We start from the raw sequence: 16,929 nt of genomic DNA on the forward strand, positions 1-16,929 counted from the left end.
CTCCCACTGTACATGGCTGGAACTCTGCTGCTTGTTTTTTCCCCCTTTGTTGGCACTTTTTATCAATGAGGTCCCTTGCACTGCTATCTTTCTAACAACCAGCCCCTCATCATGCACTCCACAACCCCTGGGAGCCCAAAAACATAGGTCTAAGCATTTGCTCCCCCTCTTAGATACCCCAAGTCAAGCAAGCACACTGCAGAGTTCAGTCAAGTACAGGTAACTAAACTTTATTGAACTCATGTTTAGGAGAGAAGAGAAGAAAAGTACAAACACTGCCAGCCACAAGTCACCAACCCATCCAGACCCTCCCAAAGCATAGGTACATGGCACTGTTTATGTGGACGACTCTGGTCTCCAACAATTATGAGCCAGTTCCCAATCAGCAACATTTTAAAAAGGTTCACTTGTGATATATATTCACATTCACTGTGAACACATGTCCATTGTCAGAGCATGGACATGGATAGATACCCCAGATACACATACTGACTAGCTTGATCTCTTACTACAGGGAAGGTTGCATAGACCCAATTTTTTTAAGGGAATTTAAAGGTATTTTGGCACTGCTCCACTGAGTCTCCAGACTCTCTCTGCACTGAAGACAGACACTTACAAGAATCTGGCCATGAAGGAATTAAGCAGCTTCATTTAATTTTCAAAAGACTTAGGGCCAGGTTTTAAAGATATTTAGATACCTACTCTGCATTTATTGAATGGGATCTTAGGGCCTAAATACCTGTAAACATATAGGCTTTAGACATGAATTACAGAAGATCTGAAGTTCCCATGTACTTGAAATTATGGAAGTTGGGCCCTTTGTTTCTTGTTTTGATGTTAACTTACATGAGGAGCCAGAAATAAAATGGTACCACTTTGCCCTTGAGTCAAACCCACAAGCACTATGTCCCGAAAATGTTCTCAGTCAGACAGGTAGCTCACCTGAGTGTTTTGCGTTATAGGACGTGTACATTACTATGTTTTTAAAAGACAGTTGGATAAAATGACAATTTTTTTTTAATTACTTGGGTGGTGAGTAGTAACATGGAGCTCTTTTCATTGGCATCATTTTTGTGTAGTATCATACTCACAGCATCTCCATTAACTTTCAAGGAGCTATGCATATCTGCAGCTGGGAGACTTTAATTTGCAAGGTACTTTCAAACATATTTAAGTCAGTGGGTTACCTTAAAGAATTAAATGACCCTTTAATTCATGTGCTTACTGATGTGGAGATTGGCAGCAACTCTGCTGACATTTTCCTAGCAAGACCTTGGCTTTCAGCTTGTGTGGTGATCAAAAAATATGTATAATGATTGTAAGAATGCAGATACAAGCAATATATGTGGCAACAGGGAGAAAACTGGCAGATGTTAAACTGTAGTGGACAAATTTTTTTTATAGTACTTATTTCTCAGTTCTAGAATTTTTACTAAGTGTTTGTATTTATGGAAAATGGGACATGTCGCTAATAGCAGAGTTCAGTGTTTATGCTGCACCTCTCTTCTCACAGGTCTAAGGCCATACAAAACTTTTGACAGTATTTCCCCAAACCAAGTAAAATAAGTCTGAAACATGATGTTACTAAAAGTCACAAATGTGGCTTAGCAAATCTGAGCCAAGTTCCAGATGAACTCAGATGAAGCCTGGTTTTAGTGTACACATCTACAGATCTTTGCATAATTTCTACATACATCTGCATAATTTCACCACTTCTAAAAATATGGATTTGCTCTAGGAAAACAGCTTCGGGTAGTGCTCATCATAGCTGCAAACCTGGAAAAGTGTTGCATGAAACCTTACAAAAAGAAGTCACCTGCCTCTCATGTCAATTGCTGAATGTATTGTAGCTAGAGATATGCATGGGCTTGCTCCAGCTATTAGTGATTTACTAGATGGTAACTGGGCAGGTGGCAGCATTGCTGAGAAAAGATCTTGGGATTCTTGTGGATCAGTAACTCGATATGAGTTACCAATGTGACACAATTGTAAAAAAAGCAAGTGCAATTTTGGGCTGCATCAACAGCACTATTAAATGTAAGACATGGCAAGTGATAGTGCCACTCTACTTGGTGCTGGTTGGGCCTCATCTAAAGTACTGCATGCAGTTCTATGCTCCACACTTATAAGGATGTGAAATTAGAGAAAGTCCACACTTAGGTGACAAAACCAATCAAGGGGCTAGAAGGCAAACATCACTAGGAAAGTTGAAAGAACTGTGCTTGCAGAAAAGGCAATTAAGGGGACATGATTTCATAGATTTCCTAGACATTAGGGCTGGAAGGGACCTCGGAAGATTGTCGAATCCAGCCCCCTGCTCCAGGGGCAGGAAGTCAGCAGAGGTCATAGGATCCCAGCAAGATAAACATCCAAATTTCTCTTGAAGGCGTTCAAAGTAGGTGCTTGAATCACCTCCAGTGGCAGTCTATTCCAAACCTTGGGGGCTCGGACAGTAAAGAAATTCTTCCTTATGTCCATCCTGAAACGGTCTTGCAGTAGTTTATAACCGTTCAACCTTATCATCCCTTGGGGCGCTCTGGTGAATAAATGTTCCCCCACATCCTGGTGGTCACCCCTGATAAAATTATAGGTGGCCACCAGATCACCCCTGAGCCTACACTTTTCCAGCTAAAGAGTCCCATGGCTCTCAGCCTGTCATCGTAAGGTCTATTTTCCTGACCTCTGATCATGCGCGTGGCTCTTCTCTGGACTCTCTCAAGCTTCTCCACATCCTTTTTGAATTGCAGAGCCCAAAACTGGACACTACTCTCTCTAGCTGCGGCCTCACCAAGGCCAAGTACAGGGGGAGAATGACATTCTGGGATTCGCTAGAGAAGCATCTATGGATGCAAGCCAGCGTTTTGGTCACTTTACTAGCCACAGTATCGCACTGAAGGCTCATGTTCATCTTGTGGTTAATCATGATCCCGAAGTCCTTTTCATCCGTAGTGCTAGCCAGCATAGCACTGCCAAGCCTATAAGGATGTTGCGGGTTTTTCCTCCTAAGGTGGAGAAACTTGCATTTTTTGGTGTTGAACACCATCAGGTTCTTGTTGAACACCGCCCATTTCCTGAGCCGGTCAAGGTCATCTTGCATCACTCGCCTGTCCTCAGGCATGGATGCTTTACCCCAAAGTTTGGTGTCATTGGCGAATTTGGCCAGTCCGCTTCTGATACCAATGTCCACATCATTAATGAAGATGTTGAATAGTGTCAGCCCAAGGACAGAGCCTTGAGGGACTCCACAGGTCACAGCACACCACGACAATTGACTTCCGTCAACCACCACCCTCTGGGTCTGACCACGGAGCCAATTCCCCAGCCAGCAGATCGTGGTGAAGCTGTGGCCACAGTTGGCCAGTTTTGATAGAAGGTGATCATGGCATACCAGATAGAAGGCTTTTTTAAAGTCAAAATACACAACATCAATGATAAATGTCTTCAAAGACCAGAAAGGCTGCCATACAGAAAACTCCCTTGGTCCAGAGCATAGGATATGAAGCAATGGCTTTAAATTTCAGCGAAACAGGTTAAGATTATAGCTCAGTTTAACTTCCTTACTGTTAGTATAGTAAGGCAGTGGAACAGACTGTACTGGGAGGTTGTGGATTCTCCTTCATTGGAGGTTTTCAGAGAAGAGATTGCATAAGCTTTGGTCAAGGACAGTTTAGGAGTGGCATTCCTGCATTTGATCAGAGGATGGCAGCAGATGGCCCTTGAGATCTCTTCCTAGCTTATGACTAGAGGGACCTGGAACAGATCCCCCACATCCCTATTGGATGCAATCAGCCTTGTCAACGTATTTGCAATTCTCACCTGCTATTAGCTGTCACCCTGCAAAACAAGATACCTGTGTGAAGTGACTGGAAATGCTTTTAATACCTGGTGTGGTGAATCTCCATGTGGTGAGGCTCCCAAATGGCAGCTTCTTCCCAGTATTTATTGATTAGGTGCCTGGAAGGCAGGAGCACAGATATTCCTTGGTCTGTGCCTCCCTGTATTCAAAGCCTGCTGCTTCCAGCTGGGTGGAGGTGTTGCCACAGGAATTTCTGGATCTCCTTCCAGGAATGCTCCTGTGCTGCAACATGGGACTGGGCTTCCCCTCCCCATACCACAGGCCTGAAGAAAAAGAAGCTCCATGAGTGGTAGCAGAAAGGTGATCCTGGTGGCTCAATCAGGTGTCCAGCACCTGGATAGCAAAGCATTCTGTAGTTCTTTCTTCCATGCCTCCTCATCCTCTCCATCACTTTCTCGGCAAATGCTTTGCTGTTGTAGTTCCTGTCATTCTCCCCCACAATGAAGAGGATTTTGGCCTCAGCTTGTTCTACAGGTAGGATGCTCTCTTGACTTTCTTCAGTGTGAATGACAGTGACTATGTTAGAGAGTTCCATCAGGCCCAAGGGTGTGAACCTGATACATTCTATCTTGTAAGGGACTGGATTGATGTGCAGATCCTGGTAGCGGAGCGGCATCCCATGGAGGGCATGGGTTGAGTTAATGGAAACTACTGCTTTGATGTTGGGCAAAAATGATGCCATGGCCAGTGCAATCTCAGCACCTTTAGATATTGAGACCAAGCCAACCCCCGGCCCTCCTACCTACAAACACCAAAGAGAAATGGGTTAAGGAGTTTTCAAAAATGCACCCTTGAACTGTGCAAGGCAGTATTCAAGATTACACATGCACATACATGCCATGTAGTTGTAAATGGCCAAGTAGCTACATGCAAAGGTACAGTCTTGTACTTGGACCTGGCATATTCATGCAGATAAACCCATAAAATTGTGAATATTAATCCCAAACAACCACCTTTCAAAATCCATCCATCTTCAGAAAAATGAATTCCCCATTTTTTACTAGTTGAATGTGGCTGTGATAATTATCTGGGGAACTAGTTCTGCCCCATTTCCCCTGCGGTGCACATGTCAGTTGTACCTGACAGCTAGGCAGACTTTGATGGCTGTCTGGACCCTGCTTTCTTCCATATTCACAGTATGTAGTACTGGGAGAGAGTCAAGTCATGAGCTCTGTAGCTCTGTTTTCTTACTGGCCTGCTCTATGGTGTTGGATAGGGGTCAGGTCGGCAAACTACAACCCATGGAACTGTGCTTTGGTGGCAATCAGTGACTGGAGGCTCTGACCACACCATAGCCAGTCAGTGGAAACTTTGGTGGGAGTGGGGGGATGCTCTGCCTGTTCCATATCACAGTGGAGCAGTGGGGGCAGAATGCTAAGCTCCACCCACACCACACCTGGGTAGCAGGGAGAATTAGAGGTGCTAATATCTGCCTATTCGGACCCAAGTTGATTCATTCCTGCCCACTGCCAAAAAAGGCTGCCAATCGGGAATACGGTAAACTATGGAGAAGGCCATTTATGAGAGAGAGTCTACCAAAGACCAAACTCAGCAAGAGGAGAATGAAGCACTGTATGTGGCCCTCATTGTCATCCCTAGGAGGTGGGGAATGCCCTGTTAATGATCACAGGAAGAGTGTGAAGAGCCACAGTCTGCAGAGGAGTTTTGGCTGTGTCCAGCAGTGGTTGGGCTAGGGGGAAACAAGGGTAAGCTTATCTGTGAATCGAATGTACCTTGGGGTGTCTCAAGAGGATGTTGACAGCTTCCTCAGAGTATTCCAGATCCACCTCAACTAGCATCTCAGGCAGGTCTTCATAACCAAAGTATGCCAGGGCAAATGCAGCGAAACCACGACTGGCGAGAAGACTGGCTCAAAATTCAATGAGTCCACCCACACCGCCGAACAGGTCAATCAGCCCTGGGAAAGGACCTTCTCCTAAGGAGATGAAAAAGAAACCAGAATGAATGATTCTGTCTGAGAGAGGCAAGGTTGGGAGTCCTTCCTAACACCTCACAGGACTCAGATTAATAGATGTTAGGGGCTGGGAGAGACCTTACAAGATCATGGAGTCCAGCCCCCCCTGCACTTGAGCAGGAAAGACTCCACTTTTCTGTTCTTACCCCATGAAGGCAATTCCTGGAATTGGAGAAGAATTCTTCTATATGCCAGACACAGCATCAGAGAATCATCTAGAAACCAAGGACAAGAACCTAGCCTACTACTAGAAAGTGGAGCCCAGCAGAGATGGAATTTAGTTCCCTGCTACACTCTCATCCACCAGCTCCACCCTGATGCAAACAAGGCTCTTCTATATTAGAGAGTGATGATGTGTGTGACTGAGTCTCTACCTTGATGGCTCTGCACTTTCTAACTCCAAACTGGATAAAAAAGACCCAAGGACCATTGTGCCACACCTTCTTTTGTAAATATTATTGTCATCATCATTTAGATTTACGTCCCAACCTTTCTAGAAAGGTTCACAGCAGCCTCAAACAACCCACAATATAAAGAAACAGCAACAGACTCCCCAGTCAATACCCTAAAACTACAGATTCCTCCTTGCAGCACAGAGTTTATTTCATTAAATCATAGAATGTATTCTAAGAGATTCCCTCCTTGCCACAGATAAATTGCAGGGAATGGCATCTGTGCTACCACTTGGTCAGCTTTAGTTCTCCAAAAGATTTTTTCATTTGACATCTACTGAGCTTGGCCAACAAACACTCCAAACTTCAGCTTCCTGTTTCCTATTTACAGCACTTGCCTTAATTGCCCTCTAACCCCGTAGCCCCTCTTCCAAAGCACCTTTATATCCAAAAAAACACCAAGTTGAGCATTCAACAAGAGAGACCTACCATTGGTTCCCAGCTGTGGACAAACCAGGGAACTCTGCTAAATGTAAGTAATTTGTTTCATAATACCCAAAGGATTCAATCAGGTCTGTGCCTTTGCTGCCAGTACAAAGCCACAAATGCAGAATTAGAATTAGTCCTTGCCTACTACAGTTGAGAGAGTTGCGCTCTCTCAACACATAATGCAATAAAACCAAATGCAGGGAAACTCCCAGATTTGTTCTCTGGTGGTACATGTAAAAGCTTTTTATGTTGCCACTGAATGTTAATGGCAGAATTGTAGAGGAGAAAAGCCTTTCCTTGGATTTCTGTTATTTTATTTATTGGCAATCTAGGCTGCAGACATTCCTGCGATTAGGCCATGAACTTCCTAATTTTCCTAATTTTACAAGGAAGCTCTGATGTACAGAGCTTCCTTGTAAAATTAGAAGATGCTACTGTACACCATACATGGCCAATCTACAGCATGGGTGCCACAAGAGGCATGAGCAGCCTGTGTGTGTGTGATAAATGGCAGACTGAGGAAGGGACAGGACACACACACAAGATGGAACTGGAAAAAAAGAAACAAAGGGAACTACAAAGGGTAAAAACATCAAGAGAAAGTGAGAGGAGTCACTTGGGAATTTGAACAAAGAGACTCTGCCATGTGTGTATGTTTGCACTCCTGACCTGTGAACTTGTTTTTAGCATAGCTTCTGGAGTTCACTGGCAGGGTTATAGGTAGCTCCTGCAAACTTTAAGCAAGCCCTAGAAATTTTCTGACTAGGATTTTGAGCTCCTCAACAGGAGTGTTCTCAGTTGAAAATGCATCCCAAAAGACATACTTACTAGTCGAGCAACATCACCTCACAAGATCCAGGACTCCAGTCTCAGCTAGCCAGCAAAGTTCAGGTTTTGAACATTCATAATAAACTTACTGTGGTCAAACTACTGGGGTACTGGCCAGGAGTCCTTAGGAGAAACTATTAGCAATAATTTGCTGTGACAACAAATACTTTGACATAATTTAGAGAAGCTTGTCATCAGTAGACAGACATTTCCTGACCCACAAAATCAGTATGTAGGCTGGATTCACTGAGCTGTGGAAATGAGATGGAGGTCTTTCACCTGGTGGAAGGAAGAGGGCCCCACGCACTCTGCCGTCCCTGATCAGGATTCGTTGGACTCCTGGTGCCACGTGCCATCTTTCCACAGTCTGGCTTGTCACAGGCTGATCATGGGGTGTGGAAACCAAGTGGAATGACCTGAACAAATCCAGGCGCACGTGGAATGGACTCTGCATCACATCTCGTTTCACCAACCTGTGAAACAGCTTTTCTGGTTTCAGGAACTGGAAGAGACCCATAGGGTGCACGCCAGCATAATCTCCTCCCAGAGCAGCAGCTTGTTCCAAATCAACCTCACCAGCCTCATCAGACCTGTAGAAAGCTCTGGACTGGAAAAGCCCCCCCTTCTCATCTGTCAAAGAGGCTTGCGGGGTCACTAGCTCAGAGGGAGCCAAGCCAGAGACATGGATTTTCACTGGTTCATCAACAAGGGATGTCCTTGGGGTGACTGTGAGCTTGGCCATTGCCAAAGCAGAGCTCTGGTAGGAAGCACAAGACAAAGGAGACAGAGAAAGTGAAATTGGGAACATCAAACATGACACAATGTGAACTGTGAGATATGGTAGATATAACTTATTAAATCAGGTCATCCAGTCCATCAGGACAAGCTTCCCGTGATTCTTGTCAAAGCTGGCTTAGTTGCAAGAACATAGGGAACTTAGCTTGAAATTTGGTTTTTGTTCCAGGAAACTTCAGCCCAGAGGGAATGTTCAGTGCTAAGATGCTCAGCTGCCAGCTCCCTCCTTGGAAAGGCTTATACCGCAACTAATATTTAACCACAGTGGCCCTGGAGTTGCGAGGGCTAAACTTCCCAGGATTTACAGCAGAAGGGTTTGAGAGCCCACTGAATGGGTCCAACTGTACCTCCTTTATTTCACTGGCACACCTAAACAAGTCAGGGACTGGTTCAGTAAAACTCCCATAATGTCTTCCATGAAAGCCCCTGGAGTCTCAAGCATTCATGCATTTGGTCTTGGCACTCCTGTGACCGATGGCACGATCACCAGAGAACTCTTTATGTTAGTGCAAAGGCACTAGTACAGAAGGGGAACTTTTCTGTTCCTTACCTGCTGTGCTGCCTCCAATGGGATGCACTAATGCCTGAAAGCAGTCATCTCAGTCTGTTAATTTTTGGTCATGTTCCAAAATGTGTATGGCGTACCAGCATTGGTATTTCTAGTTCTGTTTTCAGCAGGTAAAGACAGAGCACCTAAATGACTTAGCCAAAACTATGCCACAGAACCAGAAGATAATGAATCTACTTCTGCCTCTCTTTGTTCAATCTTAGTTAAGACAGGGAGGTTCCTGTTCTGGCAACCTGAACAAATTCCTTCTGTCCAAAGCCAACTCTCTCTCTCTCCCTCCCCAGAAGGGGTTCAATGTGTCCCTTCTCCCCCTCTAATCACAGTATGTTCATAGCTTTTTTACCCCCTCTTCTCTTCCCCTTTCCTGCCTTTGCAGACAGCAGAAGAGCGCTGGGTCCCTGCCAACACAGAGACAGAGACAGGTTTTTAAAGGTGCTACAGCTCCAGAGGTGCAGCTAGCATCGATTTCAGAAGGTATTCTGGCTCTTGGGCACCTCAGAAAATCCCACTCGGAAAACCTTTTCATTTTTAGGTCACTGAATACCTTGCACAAATCTGGCCCTCCACACCCCACTGGAGCAGATGTGGTATCCAGTTCCTACCTTTACCTTCCACTCTTCACAAACAGCTCTGACTCCTATGTTCAAAAACCCTCAGGCCTGATCTGGTCTCATTACAAGTTAGTCCACCTCCTCCTCCCCACAACATCCCTTTTTTTTTTTGTTCGTTTAAAGACATTTTTCATGTTCCAAGCCAAATCAAGTTCAAATCCATGAGTCAGTCCAGAACCATAAATGGCCCTACAACCAACAAACTTCCTCCACTCCTACCGGGGGCTTCAGATATTTCCAGAGTCTTTTGGCAGGCATCATATGTGCAGGCCCAAGCCCAGAGGCTTGGAGTTCAGATGCCTCCAAGTTTTGCCTGCCCTCAGCCATATGGCTGCAGAAGCAAGCTAGGGAGGAACCTCCCATTTCCATAAAGTGGGCTTTAAGCCCCAACACCTCAGGAGGTACTAAACCACGCCAGTAGAACAGTTATCTGTGAGTACACTTAAGTAAAACTGCCTTCATGGCCCCAGATACTTGGTGTTTTCCCTGCCAGGTAAAGTAAGCTTACCCTAAGGATAGGTTAGTGCAGTCCATCTGAATAAGAGTTAACTTGTCAGGCTAAGGGGTAGCTCTGCACCATCAGGAACACCCTGCCTACCTGAAGACTCCAGGTTTCTCTCCAGTCAGAGAGGGTTAAGCAGCTTCTGAGCAAATGGGGAAAAGGCTACCACACTAGCAGAGGCAAACTCCTCCTATTTGCCATACTGCCTTCCAAACTCCCCTCCCTTTTCCATAGTTCAGTTTCCTCCCTTCTGTCATCTGAACAGAAGGAAAGCAGGAAGCAATAGGGCAAGTAACAAAAAGAGGAGGCTTCAGCACAGGAACAGATAACTGTATTGGGTAACCCTTTCCTTGCCGAGTAGTAATTTTGCAGGGCAAAGAGTATACATTGTTCCTGAGAGCTTTTCAGCAAAGATCAGCACTGTTGCAATCACCTACACTTCTGCCAGACATCAGGAAGCAGAGGTTAAAGAGGGTGAATTGAGAGGCCCATATGTACTTAACCATGTAGTACAGAACACAATGCTACGATTTAAGCAGTTAAATAATAACCCATCCGCTTACAGCCTGCAATAAGTGAAACAAACTTTCTCAGTACTGCTAAGGATCTTTGGTTGCTTGCTGATGGATCCTTCTATCCCTTAGTTCTGACACCTCCCAGGATTGCTCTGAATGTCCCCTTTTATCTCTTTCCTTGCATGCTTTCCCCTCAACTAACCATGATATTCATGTCAGTGTTAGCACATTAACAAACCCTCTTATTTCAACAGGATTTTAGCTCACTTCATACAATTCATTTTTTTAAACATAAAAAACCAGCATATCAAGTTACTACAGGCAATAGTCTTAAATCCTCTAAGTACTTTCCAAAATGCAGCCATTACCTGCAGCCATAACTTAGTGCTGCAGCCTTAACTAACAGTGTTGCAAAGAGCTTTGCTATCACCAGGACTCCTAACAGGTGTACTGTGAAAGGGGGCTTCAGACCCCTTGCAGCAATTATGGACCTGCCCCTTGTTTTGAATACTCAAGCTAATGTATAGCTCTGGTGGTACACAGAGGAAAGCACTGTGGGCCCTATAAGGTTTGACATAACTCAATCTTTTTAAAACACAGGTTCAGTTTTGCAGCTGGCACAATTCAGCCCATCCCTCTGGAAAACTTAATGTTGCTTAGCCTGCCTTACATGGGTCTCAGAACAGTCTCAGGCATTTGGGGTTAAAAACCAAAGACCTAGTCCCATGGCAGGAACATTAATGACTCTATAATACTTGTGTAGAATTAAGATTTTTTATTGCATTTTTCTGGCATTCAGGATGTGCCACATACCTGCTGTACTTTTGCTCACCTCCTCCTAAGGATGGCTTAGTTGTGACAGGAAACCCAGAATTATTTGTGTATCATTTAATACATAAAGATGCCCTTTGAAATTGAAGAAACCTTTTGGGATTTGCTCACTTCCCTATCTGTCCTCATACAAGTTACTTGCAAACTCAATCATAAGGCAAAGACTAGGGATGCACCAATAAAGATTTTCTTGGCCAATACTGATAGCCAATTACTAACCAACCATATCAGCTTCTGCCAATCCGATAACCAATATTTGGTAATAATGCAAAGCATTTTAAATTACTGACATAAATAAACCTCTTTATGTTTATAACATGCATGGGAATGAACTTTAGTTGAAGTGCCTCCACCACCATTTCTAAGTGCGGGGACGCTGATCCAGATGCAGCGGCACTTTAATTAAAGCAACAGTGGAAAGGAGGCAAAGTGGCTGCTTCAGCCCCACCAGGTTCTGCCCCTGGGGCACAGACCCCCAGGCACTGCAGATTGAGTCACACTGGGCAGCTCTGCTTGCCTCTCCCCACCGCAGTCGCATCTTTCCGGCATTTGGTGCCTTTTATGTTGCCCACCCTGGCCCCAGCCCATAATCTTCTGCTCCACTCCAGCCCAGCCCACTGAGAGGGTGGCGGTGTATCCAGTGTCACACTGGCTCATGGGAGGGAACTCAGGCGTAGGGAGCCCCAGGCCCACGGACGAGACAGAACGCATGCAGCCAGGGACCCCGGCCCCATGGGTTAGAGGGAACCCAGGTTGCCAGGGGCCAGGCCAGAAGGCATGATTATCAGACAACATTATCAACTACAATGGTCAAAAAAAAAAAAAAAAAGCCGATGGCTGATAATGTCATTTCCCTTTTATTGGCATCAATCCAATAGGCACCTCTATTTAGAACTACAGCAGGGGTGGCTAAAGGGCTCTGTACAGCCAGTCACAGGCACAGCTAGACTAGCCCTGCCTGCTCCAACTGGCACAGGCACTTTTATATGTGACCTGGAAGTGTGGGGGCGGTGCTTTAGTTAGACCGGCTCTGAGAGGTAGTCTAATTAAAGTGCCACTGCATCTCCTGTCTCTGTCCCCACACATAGAAATTGCGGTGGGGGCACTTGAACTACAGCTAATTTGTATGCATGTTATAAATGTAAAACAAACAAAAACAACAAAAGGTTTATTTATGTCAGTAGTTTGAAATGCTTTGCATTATTACTAAATATTGGTTATCAGATCAGCGTCTATTTATTATCTAAGCATCCTGAGAACTGTCCAGTAGCATCAACCCCTTTCCCACCTCTCATGGATGATGAGCAAGTTCATATATTTGGAATTTGCTGGATCCCTTCTATTTAAACAAAGTTTTTTCTAGGTGTCATTTACAGATTAAGATCTGACAAGGTCTATGGACATTTTTCACACTTCCTTAATATGGAAGAGTATTTTACAACTTAGTCACTCATTCCACCTGTTTACATAGAACCTAAGTATTTCTGTGAAACCCTCAGTCACTGCAGGGGAACTCTGGAAGTCTTCATGGTTGGTAGGGTCAGAAGGGACCTGAACAGATCAAGTCCAGCCCCCTGCCATGGGCAGGAAAGAGTGCTGGGGTCAAACAACCCCGGCTAGGTGATTATCTAGCCTCCTTTTGAAGACCCCCAGGGTAGGAGTGAGCACCACTTCCCTTCGAAGTTGGTTCCAGATCCTAGCCGCCCTGTGAAGTAGTGCTTCCTGATGTCTAGCCTGAGCCTACTCTCAATCAACTTGTGGTGGTTATTCCTAGTTACTCTTGGTAGTGCTTGGGGGAACAGGGACTCTTCCGTTCCCCGCTGGTCCCCCCGGTAAGCGTATAGATGGCCACCAGATCCCTTCTCAGCCTTCTCTTGAGGAGGTTGAACAGGTTCAGGTCCCGTAGCCTCTCCTCATAGGGCCTGCCTTGCTGCCCCCTCACCATGTGAGTGGCCCTGCTCTGGACCCTCTCCATGCTGGCCACATCCCTCCTGAAGTGTGGCGCCCGGAACTGGACGCTGCACTGACTGTGGCCTGACCAGTGTTGCATAGAGGGGGAGGATCACCTCCTTGGACCTGCTTGCGATGCATAGGTGGATGCATGACAAGGTGCGGTTAGCCTTTCTGACTGCGTCCTCACATTGGCAGCCCATGTAAATCTTGGAATCAATAATAACTCCAAGATCCCTTTCTGTCTCTGTGCCAATGAGAAGGGAGTTTCCCAGCCCAGGATGGGCTGTACTCAGTGGAATGTGCTATGGACACGGAGCTCCCAGGAGAACCTGAGAAGTTACAGTAAGGTTAGAGAGTGTTGCTGTAGCTACAACAGTCCAAGAAATATTTAAGCAGCAAAGGTTTTTTGGGTGATATCCACGCGGTTCAGAAAGAGGTAACACCAATCAGATACATGCTCAAGCAGGTCCACAATGAGCCTTTAAGCTGGGCAATACAGAACAAAACAAAAGCACCCATTTAAACCAGCATTAATATTTCACCACTGCCTTTTATTTTTCATTTTCTTACAAACTATTTGTTCTTGTTCTTTTATGCATCTTTTTGATGGGATATAAAGAGCACAGGCTATCACTACCTGCCCTTCACACCTACAAGATGAATGAGGAGACCCACTTGCTACTGAACTGAGTGACAATCATATTAAGCAGCCACCCCAGGAACCAACAAACGCAGCTGCGCGTGAGAGGGAAGGACTCTTTCCTAGACATTTAATAATAATGTTAACCTGAAAATCTTAGTAATACTGTAAAGCGGTAACTTTGGCCATGGCTGTTGAAATTGACTATATACTGGCCAGCAAAATTCAGTCAGTGTCTTGTATTACTCACAAAACCTGTTTTTAGGGGCAACCCAACTACATTTCAAAGGTAGTACAGTAACTTTGAAATGTATTAATCCTGGCAGCACACACATCTGCGTCCCCATCCAGAGAAGGCTGACGAGGAAGAAAATAGAAGAAGACTTTCCTTACCCCACTTCCAGCATCCGCTGGCTGTGGTGCAAGTGATTAAAATTATGCAGCCGTCAAGAACGCTGCCCTCACTATTAAGGAGCGCGTTGGACCTTGCCTCAGCTGACTGTGAGGAGCACACAGCCACTATGCAATGCGGATCCTGCTAAATGACATTTATGGGGACACGAGGAAAGAAAATGCCAAAGTTAGTCCCTCCTGCTAGTAGTTTTATTACAACAAAACTGTCGCATAACGAAGCACCAGCACTCTCTAAAAATGAAGTCATAAAAGCCAACTTCTGACAGAGCCAGTGTACGCTAAGGTCATTGCTGCGTTGCCCCTGCGACACGAGTCTCCCCTGACGTCAGGCCAACCAGCGCCGCTCCCTGCTGGTAGGGCTCAATACTCCCAGGTGATCTTGAGGTTCGGCGGCAGATCCGCTGCACACAGCTCATCAAATTTCGATGCGTCCTTGACAGGGATGCTGTAGAAGTTCAAGACGTCCTGGGCCGTGCGCATCTGGTGGAGTTGTGAGTTGGGGACGGTGTGGCCCAACTCGGCAGCCAGCTGTGCCAGGAGGTTGTACCTGAGCCCGAGGTCCCTGAGGGGGGTGTGCCGCCAGTCAGCAGCCAGCGCAGGCCCCGCCAGGGCCCGGACGCGGGCCTTCAGGAGACGGGACAGGTTCTCGGGGGGCACGTACCGCCTGCTGCGCGACGGCGGGCAGGCCAGGTCGGGCTCCGCGTCCTCGGCGGGGGCGGCGTTGGCCTCGGCCTCCTGCTTCCTGCGGGAACCAAAGACAGAGCGCGCGATTGTCACGTCTTTCGCTGGGGCTGGGGCTGGGGCTGGGGCTGGGGCTGGGGCTCCCCGCTCGCCCTCCGTCCCTACCTCCCAACTCTCACCTGCGGCCGCCCCACAATGCCCCGCGCAACGCTGCCACCCGCCGCGCCAGCGCCGCCGCCATCTTCGAGCCGGCAGGAAGCCCGCTCCGCTTTACCCCGGAAATAGCTGCGCCACCGCGGTACACTCTTGGAGAGGCGAAACGGGGTAGGCTGGGGGCGGGGAGGCCGCAGGAGCGGGTCTCCCTCGCCCCGCCCAGTTTCAGTCTGGAGTTGTCCCCCGGATGCCAATCAATGGTACCCCCGCCCTTCTTATTGTGACGTCATGGCTCGGTGTTGGCTCCGCTCCTGTTGAGGCGTTTTCTGCGTTGTGCGCAGGCGCGATGAGGGGTGGGGTGCTGAAGCTGCTGCAGGGAGATGAGTGCGTGGTAGCACAGCGCGTTGCGGGGCGCGGAGACGTTCGTCCTTCGCGCAGTGAGGCCATGGCGCCTACGGCATCCTTTCAGAGAGGCCGCGGGGTGCCGGGCAGGGCATGATCCAGTACTAGCCAGTTTGGCGAAAGAGCTGTTGTGTAGGCCAGGTGCCGGAGGAGAAACATCGGGTGTTTGTGCTCGAAAGCTTGCACAATGTTAGTTGGTCTAAGACATCACGTTTAGCCAAAGAGCCATGTCTTTCAACCGACGCCCCCTCATCTAGGCCGCGGCCTCTGAGGAGGAACAATTGCCTGTGTATCAACAGGTTTCTTAGACTTAACTTCACGACCAAGATCTTGTAAAGGAGGAGCAAACAAACCAGGCTTTATCGCACCTGCAAACTGCTTCACAAGATGATAAACCTGTGTTGTGCCTGGGCCAGTTGGCAGAACAGCCCCATGGCCAGGAATTTTAGGCCCTCAAGGCTGACGAGCCAGTAGTGTGAGGAAAAGGGGGTTTATTTGAAAGTGCCCTTGAAGGGGAAGAAAATTAACCAAAATAAATGCCTGACAGCCTAACTTCCCCCCCACCCACCTCCCAGTGACACGGGGTGAAGGGGGAAAGAATGGAAGAGGCTGAAAACAGATGCATTTCTGCTAAACCTTTAACTGCAGTTGCTTGGTTCTGTCAGTTCCCAGCTTTGCCACTACCTCGCATTCCTGACATTTCTAGGGTGAGAAACAGGGAAAAAACTCAAACAAAAACAACAATCTTGAGAAATATCAAAATACTCCTTCCAGCATTCTTCTTCCTACACAGAGAGACAGAGCATTATAGACTGCAAGGTGGTAATTCTCAACCTTTTTAGATTCAAGGCACTCCTTGTTAGACTCAAAGCACCCATCAGAAAATGCTAATTTCTAGTTTTTACTTGTATTATTTTTCTGTAGTAAAAAACCAGCAGTTCTTCTTTTGCAAAAAACTCTGACCACAAAAGGGTAGCATATTTTTAACACTATGGATCCCTATCTTTGGGTTTATCTTATGAATCGTGTTTAGCATGTTGGAAGAGATACTTGGGGAAGGGCATGATGGGAAATGGCTCCTACTTGAACTAGACTGGGGGGCCCTGTAGAGTGAACATTTGTATCAGAGGCCAGGAGCTCTGCCAGGGGCAGATCCTGAAAACCTGCATTCTCACTCTGATAGTGCCCCTAATGGAAGTGGTTTGCTGACATTGGTTGCCAAATCAGGGCTATCACTTCCCATTCCACATGCAGTTGATCTGCTCTGATGCACATTCCTCTGGGCATCTCGGCTTCCTTAACCTTAACTCCCCAGTACTGCCAG

General features: G+C 46.6%; 2 protein-coding genes across 2 annotated transcripts; both read right to left on the minus strand.

The window, feature by feature from the left end:
• Nucleotides 1-204: 204 nt before the first annotated feature.
• LOC149868592 (acyl-coenzyme A amino acid N-acyltransferase 1-like) lies at nt 205-13,693 on the minus strand. The gene is given in 3 exon segments (XM_090038880.1): nt 205-4,598; nt 5,590-5,792; nt 7,820-13,693. Coding segments are annotated over 3 exon segments (1,329 nt in total). The 5' UTR covers nt 8,349-13,693; the 3' UTR covers nt 205-4,001.
• Nucleotides 13,694-14,536: 843 nt separating this feature from the next.
• MRPL50 (mitochondrial ribosomal protein L50) lies at nt 14,537-15,415 on the minus strand. The gene is made up of 2 exons (XM_090038884.1): nt 15,230-15,415; nt 14,537-15,111 (listed from the first exon to the last, which is right to left on the minus strand). The coding sequence occupies exons 1-2, from the start codon at nt 15,289-15,291 to the stop codon at nt 14,730-14,732; spliced, it is 444 nt and encodes a 147-aa protein (XP_089895010.1). The 5' UTR covers nt 15,292-15,415; the 3' UTR covers nt 14,537-14,729.
• Between the last annotated feature and the right edge of the window lie 1,514 nt (nt 15,416-16,929).

Source organism: Crocodylus siamensis, chromosome 3 (genome assembly GCF_052110815.1).
Source record: "Crocodylus siamensis isolate JL-2025a chromosome 3, ASM5211081v1, whole genome shotgun sequence".
NCBI classification, from domain to species: domain Eukaryota; kingdom Metazoa; phylum Chordata; order Crocodylia; family Crocodylidae; genus Crocodylus; species Crocodylus siamensis.

Coding starts and splice junctions, on each gene's coding strand:
- MRPL50 (XM_090038884.1), bottom strand. CDS start 15,291: ATGGCGGCGGCGCTGGCGCGGCGGGTGGCAGCGTTGCGCGGGGCATTG. Junction 15,112..15,229: donor GCATTGTGGGGCGGCCGCAG/GTGAGAGTTGGG, acceptor TGGTTCCCGCAG/GAAGCAGGAGGCCGAGGCCA.